Consider the following 16715-nt stretch of genomic DNA (forward strand, 5'->3'; position numbering starts at 1 on the left):
TCCTCTCACCCCCCTGACTAGAAGACACGTTGGTTAGCAGTGATCGCAAAAGTACTTGTTTGACCACACTTCCTCCAAGGGTATTTTTCATGACAGTAAATGGTATTTGATCATCAGTGTCATCTATGCACTAAGTTTTAATGGATAATAAAGCAATCAATCAATAACTTCAGAGCTGAAAAATCTAGCAGTAAAAATCCTGATAAGCAACATGAAAATCTCTTCTCATTCCTTTCATTTCCTATTGCTCACAGATCAGGGACCAAGTCACAATATTTACATGTCACTTGATTGTTTCAGGGATGCAAGTGGCTACACTTTTGAATAAATACAGAAGCTCCCCTAGCAGGGCACAAAATTGTTCCTTGAAATTTTTAAGTCAGTTTAATGCTCTTCCAAACTATTTATAAAAACTTTAAAATCTATAGCACTATAAATATATACTTAAACCGAATTTTCAAAAGGAACATACAGGATATTACAACACACAAAAGTATTAGCACATATAAGTAGCCTAATGCATTTTATATTTTCCATGCAGAAAAACATGAGAGAAAGCACTGAAAACATTAACAGCAATATACTTTCTAAAGGCTTACAGATATTCACATTTCAAAACTTTTATCTAAGAGAAACAGAATTCTTAGAATATTTCATATCAACCCTTGGGAGAGAGAGCAAAAAGAAAAACTACCTCTTTCCTTCTAGTTTTTTATTATGGTACCGCAATGCCTTCATTAAAAACTTCATTTTCAGGAAGTACCACAAGCTCATTTTAACAGCTGAAGAATTCAGTCTACAGAGAACAACCCTTCTCTATCATTGGCGAACACTGAATACATCCCCTGCAAAGGCCAAAACTCACTTATTGTCTGTAAACAATCAATAATTTTTTTACATCAATGATGACAAACTACAGTAGCAAATAAACATTGTACCACTGACAAATGGTCAAAAAGCATGCAGTGAGTCATTACAAATGAAATCCCACGTTCTAGCTATTTATACCTTTCTAGAATAAACTATTTTTGCAGAAAAGGGAACTGGAACTTTGAACTGGAAAATGGAGACATCAAACTGAGTAGAGTTCTTCCTGCTTAATACCCCTGTCTTCATTGGGCTTGTTAAGTTCTTCTCTATCACTTCCAGAAGCACCAGAACCCCAGTTTCCTTCCTCCAAACACGCAGTAAAAGAATGAGTTGGTGTTTTTGCATATATGTAGGGGTGTATGTGTGTATATAAATGTATGTATGTATAAAAGCATACTTGTAGCTATTTTGCTTCACTTTCAAATTACCTCCCCCAGAGACAATAAATACACAGATGCAGGGATGTGGGAAAAGACTTGACAAAAGCAGAGGCTCTCTTTTTCGTTCTCTGCCCCACAACAAAGGATCTTTTCCCTCCCTCATATTCGTTTTTACATAAGGTGAGAGTTGCAATGTAAATCACAGCATCGCTATCATTTGCAGTGTCATAGGAAGTTATTTCCACTCGCATCTTTGGAGTCAAAGCCCCTCTTCTTCAGTCCCTTTGCACAATCCTGATAGGTGACACTTGGTATCCCAAACCCATATAGTCTCTCATACTCCCTCCGAATAAACGCTGGCTCTTCCGCTACTCGCCTACAGCAAATAACTGCTGCTTATACCTGGAAGTTGCCATCTCTTTGAGGATGTACCAGAATAGTCCAGAGTAGCAGGGCATGTTTCACCAGACACAATGACTAGAAAAATATAAAATGAAGATGGGGGGGGTGTCCCATTAAAACTAAAGTATCTTAGATGTCTGTTTTTCTGCTGCTCTATCTTTACCTAACTGCAAACACAAACGCTGAACCACCCCGATAGCCTTCTACTGGATCACTCCAACACATCAACATCTTCCTTGTACTGGGAAGCCCCAGACTGCACAGAGTCCTGCAGTGCAGCCTTGTAATCCTTCCTCTCTTTTTCTTGGCCTGCTGGCTACAGTCTTGCTAATACAGTCCAGCATGCAACTCTCTTGGCCGCAAGGACACACAGCTTCTTATCTACCAGGATGCCCAGGTCCTTTACTGCAAAGCTGCTGTCCAGCCCGTTGTCTCCCAGCCTGTGTGCCATTTCAGATGCAGGACTTTCCATGGTCGTCAGGAACTTCCCCCCATTACCATGACCTTCCAGACAGAGAGCAGTCTCCCAACCACATCAGCCACTGTCTGGTCCTATGGATTTTGATTTTCCCCTGTAAAAACCAAGGCAAAAGTGGCACTGAGTACCTCAGCCTTTTTCATGCTTTTGTTACTAGGTGCACTACATTGTCAAAATACAAGCCAATTACAGTTATAGATACATACATCTCAGTTATGTTCTTTGTATTTAAAGAGAAAGTGATTCTTCAGATTAGCAGATGATCCAAAACCTCTAAAAATAATATGCTAATCTGGTAGAATAGTCAAGTGACTCTTTCAACTTCACTGCTTAAGGCTGGTATTTAGGCGAATTTCATAATCTGGGATAAACTCCTATTTGAGTAAAGCTATTAAACTGATTTCTTAAGTACAACATATTAAATATTGAATCAAAGACTCACGTAAACATCTTGATCAAACCATAGTCCTCTAAATACTAACTAGCACTTTCAGGACTCGTAAGCTATGGTAAACTACTCACAGCTAACTTACTGAACCAAATTACAATCAGAAAACATAATAGTAATTTCAGATCAAAGTCTGATAATGACATTACAAGGCAGATACATAGAAAAAAATTTAAAGTTAACAGTAGCTTATTATTCAATATAATATAATGATATATATAATATAATATAATGACTAGGTAGGATAGCCACAGATATAAAGACAAAGGTCAGATGCACAGTCAGAAAGCTTTATAACAATTGTTTCTGTAACAGATTAAAGGTAGAGTCATGTAATTTTTCTGCTTCATCTGCCATACGAAATAAAATTAATATGCAGCAAATCAGAACAACACCTAAACAAAAAGCTTCTGCACACAAACCACAGCAGGACTCAAAGTCTTTATCATATGGGTTATTACCTTCTGCCACAACCCACGCTTGGAAAGTAATTCCAGTATTTTAAAAAATTATTAGCATTCCTGTCCATCTGGTTTTTGCATATACTTTCATCTTTCCAAGTGACAGCAACAGACAGGCAAAAAAAATCACAAACCTTCCTCCACCTGTATACAAACTGTTCCTGAAACAGGAGCATTCTATTGGCAATTTTCTCAAGTTTTCCCACAACTTTCCGTCACGATGGGAAGTCTCAAGACCTCATTAAATCTCGTAAGCCTCAAGTTATTTACCCTGAAACAGCATCCATAACCAGGATTTCTACAGCAAGAAAAAGCAACCAAACAAAATTAATTTATAGTAGGAAGCCCAGCAGCTAGTGAGAGCTACCTTTCCCCTTCGCATTGCCCTGGGGCAATAAAACCAGTTTCCTTTCGCACCTGTCACTGGCAAGTGGATGTAATCCTCTAGCTGGTAGCATTTCCATGCCCTGCGTGCAGGGAAAGAGAAACAGTTGTGGCCAGTACAGCATCCGATACATATGTAGGCTTCCTTGCCCTCATATATTCCAGTGGGTAGATATATGAGGAAAGGTTTAAGAAGAAGCAGGGATAATGATGTTGCAGGCTGCATAAGTAGAAAACAAAGTTAAAGGAGAGGAAGGAAGAACACAGGATTGGAGATGTCTCCAGGTGAGATAACCGGAAGGTACAATTAACACTGTGCTTCAGTACAACTAAACACACTGCCCAACTCATTTGATCTGCTGATGACTTTCAAAGCACAGACGAGGCAGACAGAAGCACAGAACTTCTTCACCCTCTTACAGCACCTAGCCCTAACAGTTTGCGCACATAACTTTAAAACATCGGTAATATTGCTAGAACTACAAAACCAGGAGAGTAATTTCAGTTCTGTGACAAAAAGAAACTTATTTTAGGTTTAGCCTGTGTGCATGAACACTAAGCAACCATTGTGTTGCTGATCTGCCATATGTGACCACACTGGAATTCACAGTTACCTGGGCACTTCCAGAACCACTGCATGCCTAAGTGCTACAGACTGCTCTGGTCTGGAGCAAATCACAGTGGTATCTCCCAAACAGAGACAGAGAGTGTCAGCTGTACACATAAATCCAGCCAGATTGGCGGAATACTTCAGTACTTTCATGTCCCATTACAGCATTGTAGCATGACGCTGCCCAGATTTTGCTCAGCGAGCCCCGTGCTGCCGCCCTTGGGGAGGCAGATCCAGGTACACCAGGCGCACGGGAAGGATACAAGGCAGGCCAGGAGAGAGGAACATGTCTTTTGGGAAAGAAGTAAAAAGATAAGTAAATCTACCTTTGTCTTAACAGAGGACAGTAAAAACCAAGAAGAGCTCTTTCCAAACACATTTATGTCAATTAAAGCACATGCATATAAAGAATTAACCTTAGGATATGCGTGGACACCAAAAGAATCTGCCAAAAAAAAAAAAGTCTATGAATTGACTGTTTCTTTATCATACATGCTTTTAGTATGTAACAGTTCCAAAATGAATCACTAAAGGCTGTCAGATGAACATCAGCTTTTAAATAAATTTCAAACAAAGCAACTCAGGTTAAGAATAAATCATTCCTTTCCCTATCAATGTTTACCACATGTTAATGCTATTTTTCTGTATTTTCAGCAGAATTTAAATTACATTATTAATCAGATTTGCCACCAATAAGTACAGAGATGGCTGCCATCCATGACATCAGGACAAACCTTCTAAGTGGATTGCATATTTAAAGTGAACAGCAGTTTTTATGCCTAATATTTTTCACGCATACAGAATGCTTCATTCAAAAAGACATTAGTTAAGCATTGTAACACCCCTCCTAAAACCTGCATAAAGACAATCATACATTTATGGTAAAGGCTCATTTCTGTTACATCATGGCATCCATTTGAGTAATCCAATGCATTTTATAAAAATCTGATTATTTTAATTTTAATTACAAATGACCTTTTCCATTTAATACTTGGGGATAGAGAAAAAGGATTAACGAGGTAGGGAGAAGAAGATTAAGTACTTTACCCAGAGTTGCAGAAATCTTTCACTATCAGAACCCACATATTTAGACAATCACACCTTTCTTTAAACAGATGGTAAATAAACAAACAATTATGTTATTAAATACAAATGGTCAGTAAAGTTTGCTATGTCAATTAAATTGTGCTTGTTTCTGAAGGTCTGTCAGTAATTTTCAGAGTCTTTTGGAATTAGTTCTGAATCACTAGACAAAGAGATGAAGTGCAAAATATTTTTGCTTTATTAACCTATCATTAATCTAACAAAATGAGTTTGAATCACAGAACAGCTACGGTTGACAGGCAGTTCATGGGATCACACCCTCCAACCCCCTGCAAAAGCCAGGTCAGCTACAGCAGGTTGCCCCGGACCATGTCCGGTTGAGTTCTGGATATCTCCAAGGATGGAGACTCCACAACCTCGCCCTGTACAACTCCTGTTCCAGTGCTCAGCTACCCTCCAGCTAGGCTTCATGCTACCAACGGCAGCCCTTTGAGCCAGACCATTCCATGGGTTTTCAATCTACTTCACTGTCCACTTATCCAGACCCATACGTCAACAGCTTGTCTGTAAGGATCTTACAGGAAACTGTGTCTAAGCCTTACTATAGTCAAGATAAACAACGCTCACTGCTCTCCCTCATCCACCAAGCCCACCATCTCATCACAGGAGGTTATCAGGTTAGTTATGCACAACTTGCCCTTTGTAAATCCATGCCAACTCAGAAGTCTGAGAAAGCTTTCAAAAAGGTAATACTTTTTCAGCAAATAAATCTCTGGGGTTTTGTTGTTGGTTTTTTTTTTTTTCTTTAGCTAAAAGAAATTTTGGACAATATCTACAAGTTACAAAATACTATAAAACAATCTATCAGGTCAAGTCTTACACTTTGACACATGCAACAAATCATTATCATTTCAGCCTGCATCTGATAGGCACTGAATACAAAACTTGGAGAATAACTGTGCCTTTATACATTATCCAATTAACAGCACACCTTTCTGATTTGCAACTACAAAAAGATTATTGCAACACTATGCTAAAAACTACTTACAAAAAGAAGTATTAAAAAAATGTAGTTTTTCACTAAGATTATTATGAGTAAACAAGTGAAGAATGCAATCAATTTTGTTAGCTGTACAATCAAGAAACAATTTGTTCACGATGACAGCAAAGTCAGGAAACTGGCGTAGCAAAAAGATAGGTAAACCAGTGTGGTGGTGCATTTCTTTGCCCCTCTCCAGGCTGATTTACAAACTCGGGAAGGCTCGCTAGCCCTTCGCACAAGCGTGAGGAGCCGGGCAGCGAAGCGACCCTTGGCTGTGCCAGGAACTCTTCCCCAGCTGAGACAGGGAGATCTGCTGTGCGTCTCAAGGACTCCTGCTGCCCGGCGGAGGGAGGTGGGGGACGGGAGGAGAGATGGACACTTCTCAGAACAACCTGCAGCCAGTTCTCTCTCCTAACGACCTTGAGACCTTGTTATTACAGTCCTCCCCTGACAGTCTGGGAGCAGTCCCTATCTATGGAGTTCTTCTCAGTCTCAGAGTTTCCCTTATCTGCATGTGAAATGGTACCAGCGCAGCTGGCATCCCAGCAATGTGTTGATGGCAAAAGTCAATCACCTCCCGAACCTACAAGGTACTACGGGAGGCCCTTGGAGCTCTCCCGGACCGCAGCGGGCTGGGACCAGCATCTCCCCCTGAGCGGGACACCTCTCGGAGCTCCCAAACTCTCCTGTTTGTTTGCGAAAATTGGAGGTCTGTCACCGAAAGCCAACATGGCTGGGGCAGATTCTCTCCACTCCTTGAGGCTTGACCCTTTGCCCGTTGAAACACCAAAGCATCGACATGAATATTTGCACTGACCTCGAGGGGAATTTTTAACAGGCATACCTATTTTTCCTCTCTCTCTTTTTCTCTCTTTTACCCTCTTATATGTCTTTCTCTTAATGTCTTTATGCACATGCGTGTACTAACCTGAATAGTCTATAGTAAGTAAGTTATAGCAAGTATATTATAAGATGTGATTACTTTCAAATTTATACTTAAATTACTGTCGTGATTTTTATTCAACCGTGAATGGATTTTAGGCTGCTATTGCACTCATAATCCTTTTAGATATAAACTGTTGCCCAAGTCTGGGACTAGGAGTCGATCCAGCCGCACCTAGACTCCGACAGGAGTTTAGAAAGCAAGGGGGTCTTCTCTGAACCTCGTGACTCAACGGGAGGGTCTCCCTTACCCTTTCCCACATTCCCTTTTACCCTATTACGTTTTCGGTCCCTATATACATAAGTTTAGCTTGATTCTGATTTAATTTTCCTGTGTGCATTTCATCCATGTACTAAGTAATAGAGCGAACCTTGCCATCGAATTCTGTGAAGTCGCACTTTTATAAAAATTCCTGTTAAATCATTTTTCTATTACTAATACAACCGGAGGTGATTCTTTAAGCAATTAGAACCCCTCTCTCTCATTTTTAAATTCCCCCCCACACCCCCACCCCGTGACAACCAGGAGCGTTAATGCCACCCTCATGCACATGTGCATGCATGCACACACAAATATACATGCAAAATGGGATAGCAGCTGGGTAGTTAAACTGGAACTACATTTAGTTTGATACTCAATTTTACTTGTTACAATACACACAAAAGAGCTCCCAACAGCTATCAAGGAGAACTGATGTGTCCCTACAAAAGCAAGAGGTGCAAGGACTTTCCAAAGGCCCCAATTTCGTAAGCACAGCACACTTAATTTTACTGCTATGAATATTCACACTGACCTCGCTAACCCTACTCACTGAAACAGAACTAAGCATATCTGCAGGAGAGAACTAACTTACTGTTTTGAACTTGGTCAAAACTGTTACGTTTATATGAAGTAAAAAGGTGATTTCAATCCAGGTAATAACGATTAACAAGCCAGACCATCATTCTCATTATGCTGATCAAGGATTAAAAAATTAATGGTACCTGGCCTTCTTTTATGCCCATGTACTTTGTTGATTCAAAATTCATCACCTCACATCTTCTTTTGCGTCTCCCCTAAATCAGGAGCTTCTCCATAACTTTGTGCAGCCAGTACCTCTACGTGCCCCAAAGTCAATTTATCTGTAAGAGCTATCTCCAAGCTGCAATGCTACATCACCCAACACATCTGTACTTCGAGCACCCCGAGACGATACTTGTTGCAGGGCTCTGTGTCTTGAATGGGCCATTAAGTATTACGGTAACCTAAATAAAAAGATCATGTTACCGTCAAACCTTCCCAATACGCTCAAGATCAAAGATAAATTCAACAAATGCAAACTTGTGTCACGAAATGGAAACTGAAACGTAACTAGTTAAGACATAAGCTCTTCCTTAATCTTCAGGTGGCAATAACAACAAAGACAATCCAATGAAAGATTATTGCTTGTCCCTTGCCCCAGCTGAGTGAATGACTACAAAAGTCTGATTTAAAAGCATTTAACAACATGAAGGTGAGATTGGTTATCCCCCCCAAACCTCCACCATTCCCTGTATAGGTAGTAGGTTACAAAACAAGAAAGAAGAAATAAGTTGGGACTCCAAATCCTTCATTATAGTTAACAGATACCTTTGAAAGCCGTTTTCAGGTTTTTCTGGCACTTAATTTGATGACGCATTAAATCCACATATATTTTTCCTGTTTAAAATTGTCATGATCACATGAAAGACAGTTATCCAAAGCAGTTGCAGAGTAAACGCTAAATCATACCCCTAGTTTCCAGTAATGCCACGGCTGTCACAGAAAAAGGAAACAGATCAGAGAGGCGGCGATGTAACAAAAAATGGGCATTAAAAGCAATTTGACTTCCGACAACGGATTACTTCTGTGCAGAGAGTCACTCCTTAGGTGACTTTCCCTTCACAGAGAAGGAGCTCTCCGTCCCATTAACTACCGACCCCCGCGACACACAGCCCGGCTGACCCCGGCCCGGCGGTGCGGTCTGGGTGGAAACTTGTTGAAATCCCAAGCCCGAGCCCCGCAGCCGTTGCGGCGGAGAGCCGGTACCCGACATCGCCCGCCCAGGTGAAGCCGCCCGAACCTGCTGCCGCAGGGCGCCGGTGGGGCTGCGGCGGGCGCGCAGCGGCGGAGCGAGGGGGGGCTCGCACCGCACCGCGCTGCCCTCAGCCGCCCGGAGCCGAGCGCGGCCGCGCACCGAGCCCCCTTCCACCCGCCCCGCGGGGAGGGCACGCCAGGCCCAGCCCTGCGGCCGGGCCGGGCCCACGCCGCCGCTGCCCACGCCGCCTCAGCGGGCCGGGGGCGGGAGACCGCAGGCCGCCGCCACCTGCTGCCGCCCGCCGGGGGCGGAGGCTGCCACCGCCCCCAGGCAGGTGCCGGTGCCGCCGCCGCCGCCGCCGCCCCCTCCCGCACGACACGGCGGCCCGAGCCCCGCCGCCCGCGGGAGAGGGTGCCCTCCGCCCGAAGGCTGCCGGCGGCCCACTCACCTGTCCCCGCCGGGGCGGTGGGGAGGGTCCCCGGGCGCCGCGCCCCCGCCGCGCTCCCTCACCCGCGCCCGGTGACGGCGACCAGCTGACACCGCCGGCTGCCGTGACTCCTACCACCACTGTCGCAAAGCCCCCGGCCGTCGTGACTGACGGCAGGCAGAGGCAGCCGGCGTCGCCATGGAAACCGGGCGGAGGACCGGGCCCCGTTCTGCCCCGACGGCTGCGTGAGGCGGTCGCGGGGGGCGGGAGCTCTTCGGCGGGGCCCGAGCCGGGCGGCGGTGCCGCGGTCAGGGCCGGCGGAGCGGAGCGGAGCGGGCGGCGGGCTCCCCCCGCCCCGGCTTGGGCCCACTTGGCGGAAGAGGGGCTCGCGGGGAGCGCCTGCCGGGAGATCTCCGGGAAACTTCCGGGGAGAGACTTCTGCTCAGCCCTTACCGAGGGGCTTCGTCACGGGCAGGGCAGCGGAGCGGCAGCGGGGTGGAAATACTGCCGGTCTGAGGATGAAAAATGCTGTCCTCTGACGCCTGCTCGAGGAGAAATTTACGCAAAAGCACGTGCGGGGTGCAGAAAGCCTGTTGGTATGTTGTCAGTAATGACACTGCAAAACGGGGTAGAGAAAGTTCTGGCTTTCATTTCTGTTTTTACTTAGTTTATCCTGGAGCGTGGTTAATACAAACATTTCACTAATCTCTCGCTTTCCCCCCCCTTACTGCTTCTGAGCATTTACGCCTCCTCATTTTTTCAGTTCTTGTCACACTCACTTCGCTCTGTAAAAAAACTATAGTATCAGGAAACTGAAAAAAAAAAATTACGGAACTACTGTCTGCAAAAGAGAAGTGTCACCCCCATAATGTCACAAAAACTAGTCAATAACAAAACCAGGACAATTTTTAAGTTGGCGCGTTTTGAGGGAATTCCTGCCCTATCTGTCTTCCAACTTTTCAGTGAAATAAAGGAGAGGTCTTGGCAGATAGCAAGACCTATTGACTTTATTTCTTTATTCTCTTTGCAACCGCAACATTTTTACTGTTGAGTTTTCGTATGCGTGAGTAATGGGTTTTAGTTACATACAAATCATCAAAGACGCTGATGCTAACGGCAGTTCAGTGGTGGTTTTCTCCTTCCTATCAGCTGTTTTGACAGTGTGCATCAATACATCACAGCTGTTTAGGACAGAAAGGGAAAATTATTTCTGCCATTGAAACTAGAGACAACATTTTCTCTTGGCCAGAAGCAATTAAAATAGTGAAATGAGTTCACAACTTGCTTTACTATATGTTGGCACATAACACACTACCTATATGGGGACTTGATATCGGATACGTTAAATACCACCAGTTCCCTAAAGACAAAGCAACTCCACATTTTTATTGCTGTTGAATTAGTAAGCAATTTCGGTTCAACTGCGGAATATAAAAGGATGGATAAACATTGTTACTACGTTGGTATATTTTTGATGATAAAGTAATGGTGAGATATATCAGTCTATCTGTATAAAGATATGCAAATTACATACAGCCACGTGACTCCTGGCAAGTGAGCATGGATACCCTGTCAGCCAAGAACAGATGCCTGTCTGTAACAGCAGCCTATTTAGCATGTGAATTACTTTCAGCTGGGAGAATGGAGATTCTCCAGTTGTCCTACAGTAATAAATTCCTGAAGCCAATGTTGCTCAAAGTCATGTGGCATTATATCAGGAGTAGGTATTCTTTCTTGCTCTCATGTTTAGAGAGATTGTTTTAAAGTAGCTACTATAAAAGGCTCAAGGATGTTTTTTGAGTTACGGAAAGCATTAAGTTTTCTTAAAATAAGGTGCTAATAAAAATGTTAAACATTTCCACTCTGTTAATTATACGTTTTATCTGTCTCGCCATTGTACACATGCGAAGGCTCAGACCTTCTTTACTTTTACCTTGAGGGTGGTCAAAGACTGGGACAGGTTTCCCAGAGAGGTCTCCAAATCTCCATCCTTGGAGATGCTCGGAACCGCCTTGGCAGGCCTGTAGCTGCCAGGCCACGAGCAGCCTCCCAGGGTGCCTTCCTGATCCAGCAGTTCCTCAGTCCTATGTTGTTCCAGTACACAACACACGTTAGTGAGCTTCAGATGCAGCAGATGATGCCTGCCGGGCAGGTGGGATGGGGTATTTTGACAACCAAGTTTCTTTGCTGATTTTGTACATCTGGTACTAGTGGTCTCAGAGGCAGCTTCAGCAGCCAGCGTTGGTCAGAGCACTGCTCTGCTCATCCTCAAAAATCACAGTGGAGCAGTAAGACCTGATTTCCTCTATTTCAACTCTTGTTAACAGAAGGCTTGCAGGATAAAACATGGCTTACTTTTTTAGTTCCTACGTTCCTAGAATTAGTTCTGGCCAAAGCACTGGTGCAGGCCCTGGAACAGAAAGGCCGGGTACTGGTTCTCCTCCCTGTTCCTGAGAAAGGAATGGCGTCCAGCCCCTTGCCAGACTCCGCAGCTGCTCCCCATCGTGGTGCTCAACCCTCCTCCCGCCGGCGGGGCTCCGCGGCCGAGCTTCACCCACCCTCCTCCTCAGCCGCCTTCTGCCCCAGACCAAGATGGCGCGTCTCCCCTCCCACAATTCGCCGCGCTTGCCCCTAACTAAAATGGCTGACGGCCGGGCGGCGGCTTCACGCCGTCCGTCGCTGCCCTCTCCCAAAATGGCGGCAGCCGGGCGGCGGCTTCACCGCTTCCCTCCCTGCCCTCTCTCAAAATGGCGGCGGCCGGGCGCAGCGCTCGCGAGAGGCAGCCCCGCCCCGCCCCAAGATGTCCGCCCGGCGGGCCCGGTCTGGGAGCGGTGTGGCGGACGCGCCTGCGCCCTGAGCCGAGCGGTGCATGCCGGGCACCCCCTTCCCGCCGTGACGCTGCAGATAGCAGGCCGGTACCGCCGCCGCCGTCCCCCTCCTTCCCCCCTCAGCGCGGGCCCCGCCGCCGCCCGGCGAGGATGGTGGGCGTGAAGGTGATCGCGAACGACACCGAGTTCCAGCCTGAGCTCAGCGCTGCCGGTTCCCGCCTGGCCGTGGTCAAGTTCACCATGCGGGGGTGAGTGAGGGTGGGATACGGGCTCCCGTTTCTCTTCACGCTGGGCAGGGGCGGCGCGGGGAGCGCGGGGGGGCGGCGGGCCCGCCGCCCCGGGGCGCTCCCCGCGCCGCCCCTGCCCCCGAGTCCTCCCCCGCCGCGGCCTCGTTCCCGCTGAGGCGGCGGAGAGCGGGAGCTGGGCCTGACCCTACCGGGAGGCGTCTCCTCACGGCCCCGTCAGCCGGCCTTGCCGCTCCGGGCCCGGTCTGGGAGTGAGGAGGCTGGCCGGGAGCGAGAGGACCGCTGGGGGCCTTGAGGGGATTTTGGTGGGGGTTTTTTTTCTTTATTATTTTGAGGCGAGGCAAGGCTTCGGACTTGAGAAGTGCAGTTAGCTGGCAAAATGCTGTATCATTTTGGTCACTAGCCAGCTGCGGGGGGGGTCAGAGCTGTGAGCTAATTGTTTTTTAGCGTTAGTGACACTCCCTGTCTCTAGCATATCAATACAGTCACAGCATCGGGATGGTATTTCCTATTTCTGGGGTTAAATTCACTTTTTTTTGCAGCCGAGCCAGCTTCCCCTGCCCTCTGAACTTGTCATTCTTCAGGTGCTCTGAGGAGATCAGACGCTATGCTGGCTTAAAATCTGGTTGCAGGTCAGGAAGCCACTGTTAACAGAGGGCAGAGACAACTGCATCTTGCTTGATTTCTGTTAAAACCATCTCCTGCCTCCATAAAACTTAGCTGGATCCTCATCCTTTTTGCCCGGGGCAAGTCTTTTTTCCCATACTCAGTGGGGATTTGAAGTACAGGTGTGGTTGGTGTAATCTGGATGAATTGGTGACCAAAGGAAATCACAACAATTCAGTTATTCACAGTAATCTGTGGGAGGGTAGGGAGAATAGTGATGGTGTTGGGGGTCTTGGGCTTCAAAGTGCACCTCATTATTGTCAAAGTCCTAGCTTTTAGTGCCTACGCTCTTTCTTTTTTTTTCATCTTTCTACCACCTATTTAAATGTGCAGTTGAACCATTCCACTTCCAATGGCTGTTTGGAGCTCGAAAGACTTCAGGTGTGATATGAAAGAGATGGTGAAAGATGTTATACTTGGAAGAGGCCACAAGGTCACTAGCTGGGTGTCTGAATGGGTACTGAGAAAAGCATTCATATACATGCATCTGATGTCTGATTGCTGCTGCTTAAGTTATGGGGTTCGGGTTTGTTGGGTTTTTTTTAGGTAAGTCCACTTCATCCATAACTGTAGAGGTGTTGGTGATCTCAGTAATACTGCGTACATGTGTGCCCAGGAAAATGTTTTGGTTACAGACTACCCAATATATTATTAGGTTCCAGTAACGTTAATGGATTGATGTCTTAGTGTATAAATATCTGTGAGTTCGCCTTGCTATGCTGCTATGGATCCATACCCTCTCTGTCAAGAGAGAATAGAAAAGGTGAAGCGGATCTCATCTGTGCTGTTTTACAGCTATGTGTCTTGGCAGATTCACATTGACAGAGCTCTCTGGTTTAGCTACAGCCTATGCTGATATGCTGTTGGAGGGAGTTTCTACTGGTTGGGTTGGGGTGTTTTTTGGTGTTTTGCTTTTTAATTGCTTCTTTCACAGCAAATTGAGTTGTGAGACTATCCGTATGGAGGAATAGTTGCGTCTGTACACTTCATATATGCCAGCAAAGGTATCATAATTAACAAATACATATTTTCAGCCAAGGTGATACAGTTAAGTCAGCAGAAGTCAGGTCTGTGTTACCAGGGTCAAATAAGTATGGTAGTAACTGGTTACAGTTGTATTAAGTGAGATTTATTGTAGTAAGAATGCTATGATTATTGCCAAGGGTTTGATACATTATTACTGTTAAATATTTCAAGTCATACACAGATATTGCTATAGATACTATTTTTTCACAGGATGTAACATGGAGTGCTAGTACTAATTTTCGGATAAAAGTGGTGTTTGCCATTTCAGGAAAAGAACGCAACTCTTTGCCCTCCCTTATGTCACTTTAGTTAGCAGGACTTTAGCTTGCGGTAAAAGATGCCGGAGCTAAACCCATTAGATGGAAAATAGGAAGTTAGTATTAATTGATAGGTGAAGCTAATCATGTGACATTGAAGCTGTCTGAGGAAGTGGGAATTAACACTTCATGATATGTTTCTCAATGTCATTCTTAATTGTATCACCAGGATTGCTCACCATCTGTCAGCCAGGTAGGAAGGTTATTTTTACATATACCAAGGATATCAGTAAGAACATGAATGTGCTAATTCTATTTGGGGCAGACATTTTTCAAACAAAAGGTTGAGTTAAATTAAACTGTATGTTGTTTTCACAGATGTGGCCCTTGCTTAAGGATAGCCCCGGCTTTCAATGCTCTGAGTAACAAATATCCCCAGGCAACTTTTTTGGAAGTAGATGTGCATCAATGCCAGGTTGGTATTCAAAACCATATTTTTGGTTGTAAGACAAAGAGCAGATGTCGTGATAATGTCGTGAATGGGAAACTTGAAGAAAGACTGTTCAGACAGTAGACTGAGAGTAGTGTCCTGTGGCTGTCGACACGCTTGGTGAATCACAAATAGCCATATTGTGAAATTCTCCAAAATTAGGATATGCACAAAGACGTGAACAAACAACACTTTTATTTAGAAAAGCATTCTTGCAGTTACCCCTGTGATGTCCTTCATTTAAGCAGCGTACAGTCAGTTTTAACAGTTCCTGCTGCTTGTACTATTTAGATAACACCGCTAAATGTGGAAGATAGCACTAGTATGAATTAAAAAGAGTAAGTCTTTCGAAACAAATATTGGTGTAATTATTGAGCAAAATGAAAACTGCAATATACTGATATGATTAGTGGGACTAGATTCCTCTCAAGTACTACTCAACTGTTTTTAACAGACAACAGTGTTGCAGGTGAGCTGTTGATTGACTTAAGGGTTGTTAACAAAAATTAACAATAGTATGTTGAAAGGAAGTGTCTTGAATTACTACAAATTATAATGGAGAGAGATGAACATCAAAGTGGTAACAATGTTTGCAAATGACACTAAATTAAGGAAAGTTTTGGAAAAACTACTGTGGGTGCATGACAGGTATGAATACAGGTAGAAATCAAATGGAATTCACCTTCTACAGCAGCAGGCTGCAATTCCTGGGTGCGCAGGAATGTGGCTTGGGAGAGGAAGGAATGCAGGTGTAAAGAAAGCTTGTAAAATAAGTGTTAAATTAAGCCGTCCTCCACTTTTGAAAGCAAATGAGTAATGATTTTTATGGTGTACCAACAAATCTACTGACAATGTGAAGTCTGTTCAAAGAATGCCCAAATATGTAAAGGATTAGGAGGATCTGAAGAATTTAAATTAACTTAAAATTGTTGTCTGAGTTAAAGCTGTTTATAAAACAACAAATACTGTTTGTGATGTTTGAGGTGATGTAGCTTGTTAAATATCTAGTGTGTGCATTCTTATCTAGGTGAAGCAAGCTAATGTTTCTGTCTAATATTGGTAATACTCTGTTAGGTAACACTTGTAACTAATTTATGCATTGTAGGGAACAGCTGCTACCAATAATATATCAGCAACGCCGACATTTCTGTTTTTCCGAAACAAAGTGCGAATCGACCAATATCAAGGAGCAGATGCTGTAGGTTTAGAAGAAAAAATTAAACAGCACCTGGAGAATGATCCTGGAAACAGTGAAGATACAGATATCCCAAAAGGATATGTATGCATCTCTTAAGATAATTTTTTTTTAATGTTTGCATAGCTTGAATGTTTAAAAAAAAAAAGTATCTCTTGCTTTCTAAACATACTCTAAGTCAAATAGTGGTACTTTAGGCAAAACTGCAATTTCCCCATGGCTTTGAGAAGATCACTTGTCTGGGTTTCCTTTTTCAGACAAAATAAAAAAACTAACATGTACATATTTAGTAAGTATGGTTATAGAATTATAAAATGTTTTAAGAAAAATCTCCATGCATAGCCCTTAGTCATTCATTGAATAATGGATCTAATGTTTTATGATGAGCTTTTTGCTGCAGCTCCTTATTCTGCTTCTTTCTTCTTCTCAGACATCCCAATCTGTCTTCCCAAAACGTTTTTTAAAGTGTAAAAATGTCCATAGG

At 44.2% G+C, this 16715-nt stretch overlaps 2 protein-coding genes across 15 annotated transcripts in view; one reads left to right on the forward strand and one right to left on the reverse strand.

Moving 5' to 3' along the window:
• The window catches only part of WDR7 (WD repeat domain 7), a 151109-nt gene extending 138950 nt beyond the window's left edge, over positions 1-12159 (reverse strand). For 2 of the 10 annotated variants that reach the window (XM_069774992.1, XM_069774984.1), the window contains exon 1: positions 695-824. In XM_069774992.1, the coding sequence (XP_069631093.1) occupies positions 695-774 (80 nt within the window). In that variant the 5' untranslated portion in view covers positions 775-824. Of the gene's footprint in view, positions 1-694; positions 828-8670; positions 8836-9545; positions 10846-11457 lie in introns of those variants that run through there. The other 8 variants (XM_069774990.1, XM_069774989.1, XM_069774986.1 and 5 more) reach the window with 8 other exon arrangements.
• Positions 1-16715, forward strand: part of TXNL1 (thioredoxin like 1) — a 184971-nt gene that overhangs the window by 152858 nt on the left and 15398 nt on the right. For 3 of the 5 annotated variants that reach the window (XR_011322908.1, XM_069774995.1, XM_069774993.1), the window contains exons 1-3: positions 12342-12600; positions 14925-15021; positions 16142-16315. Coding sequence is in view for 4 of the 5 variants with exons in the window: in XM_069774995.1 (XP_069631096.1) it covers positions 12503-12600; positions 14925-15021; positions 16142-16315 (369 nt within the window). In the remaining variant the exon portion in view is untranslated. Of the gene's footprint in view, positions 1-12341; positions 12601-14924; positions 15022-16141; positions 16316-16715 lie in introns of those variants that run through there. The other 2 variants (XM_069774996.1, XM_069774994.1) reach the window with 2 other exon arrangements.

Source organism: Haliaeetus albicilla, chromosome W, assembly GCF_947461875.1.
Source record: "Haliaeetus albicilla chromosome W, bHalAlb1.1, whole genome shotgun sequence".
Taxonomy (NCBI): Eukaryota; Metazoa; Chordata; class Aves; order Accipitriformes; family Accipitridae; genus Haliaeetus; species Haliaeetus albicilla.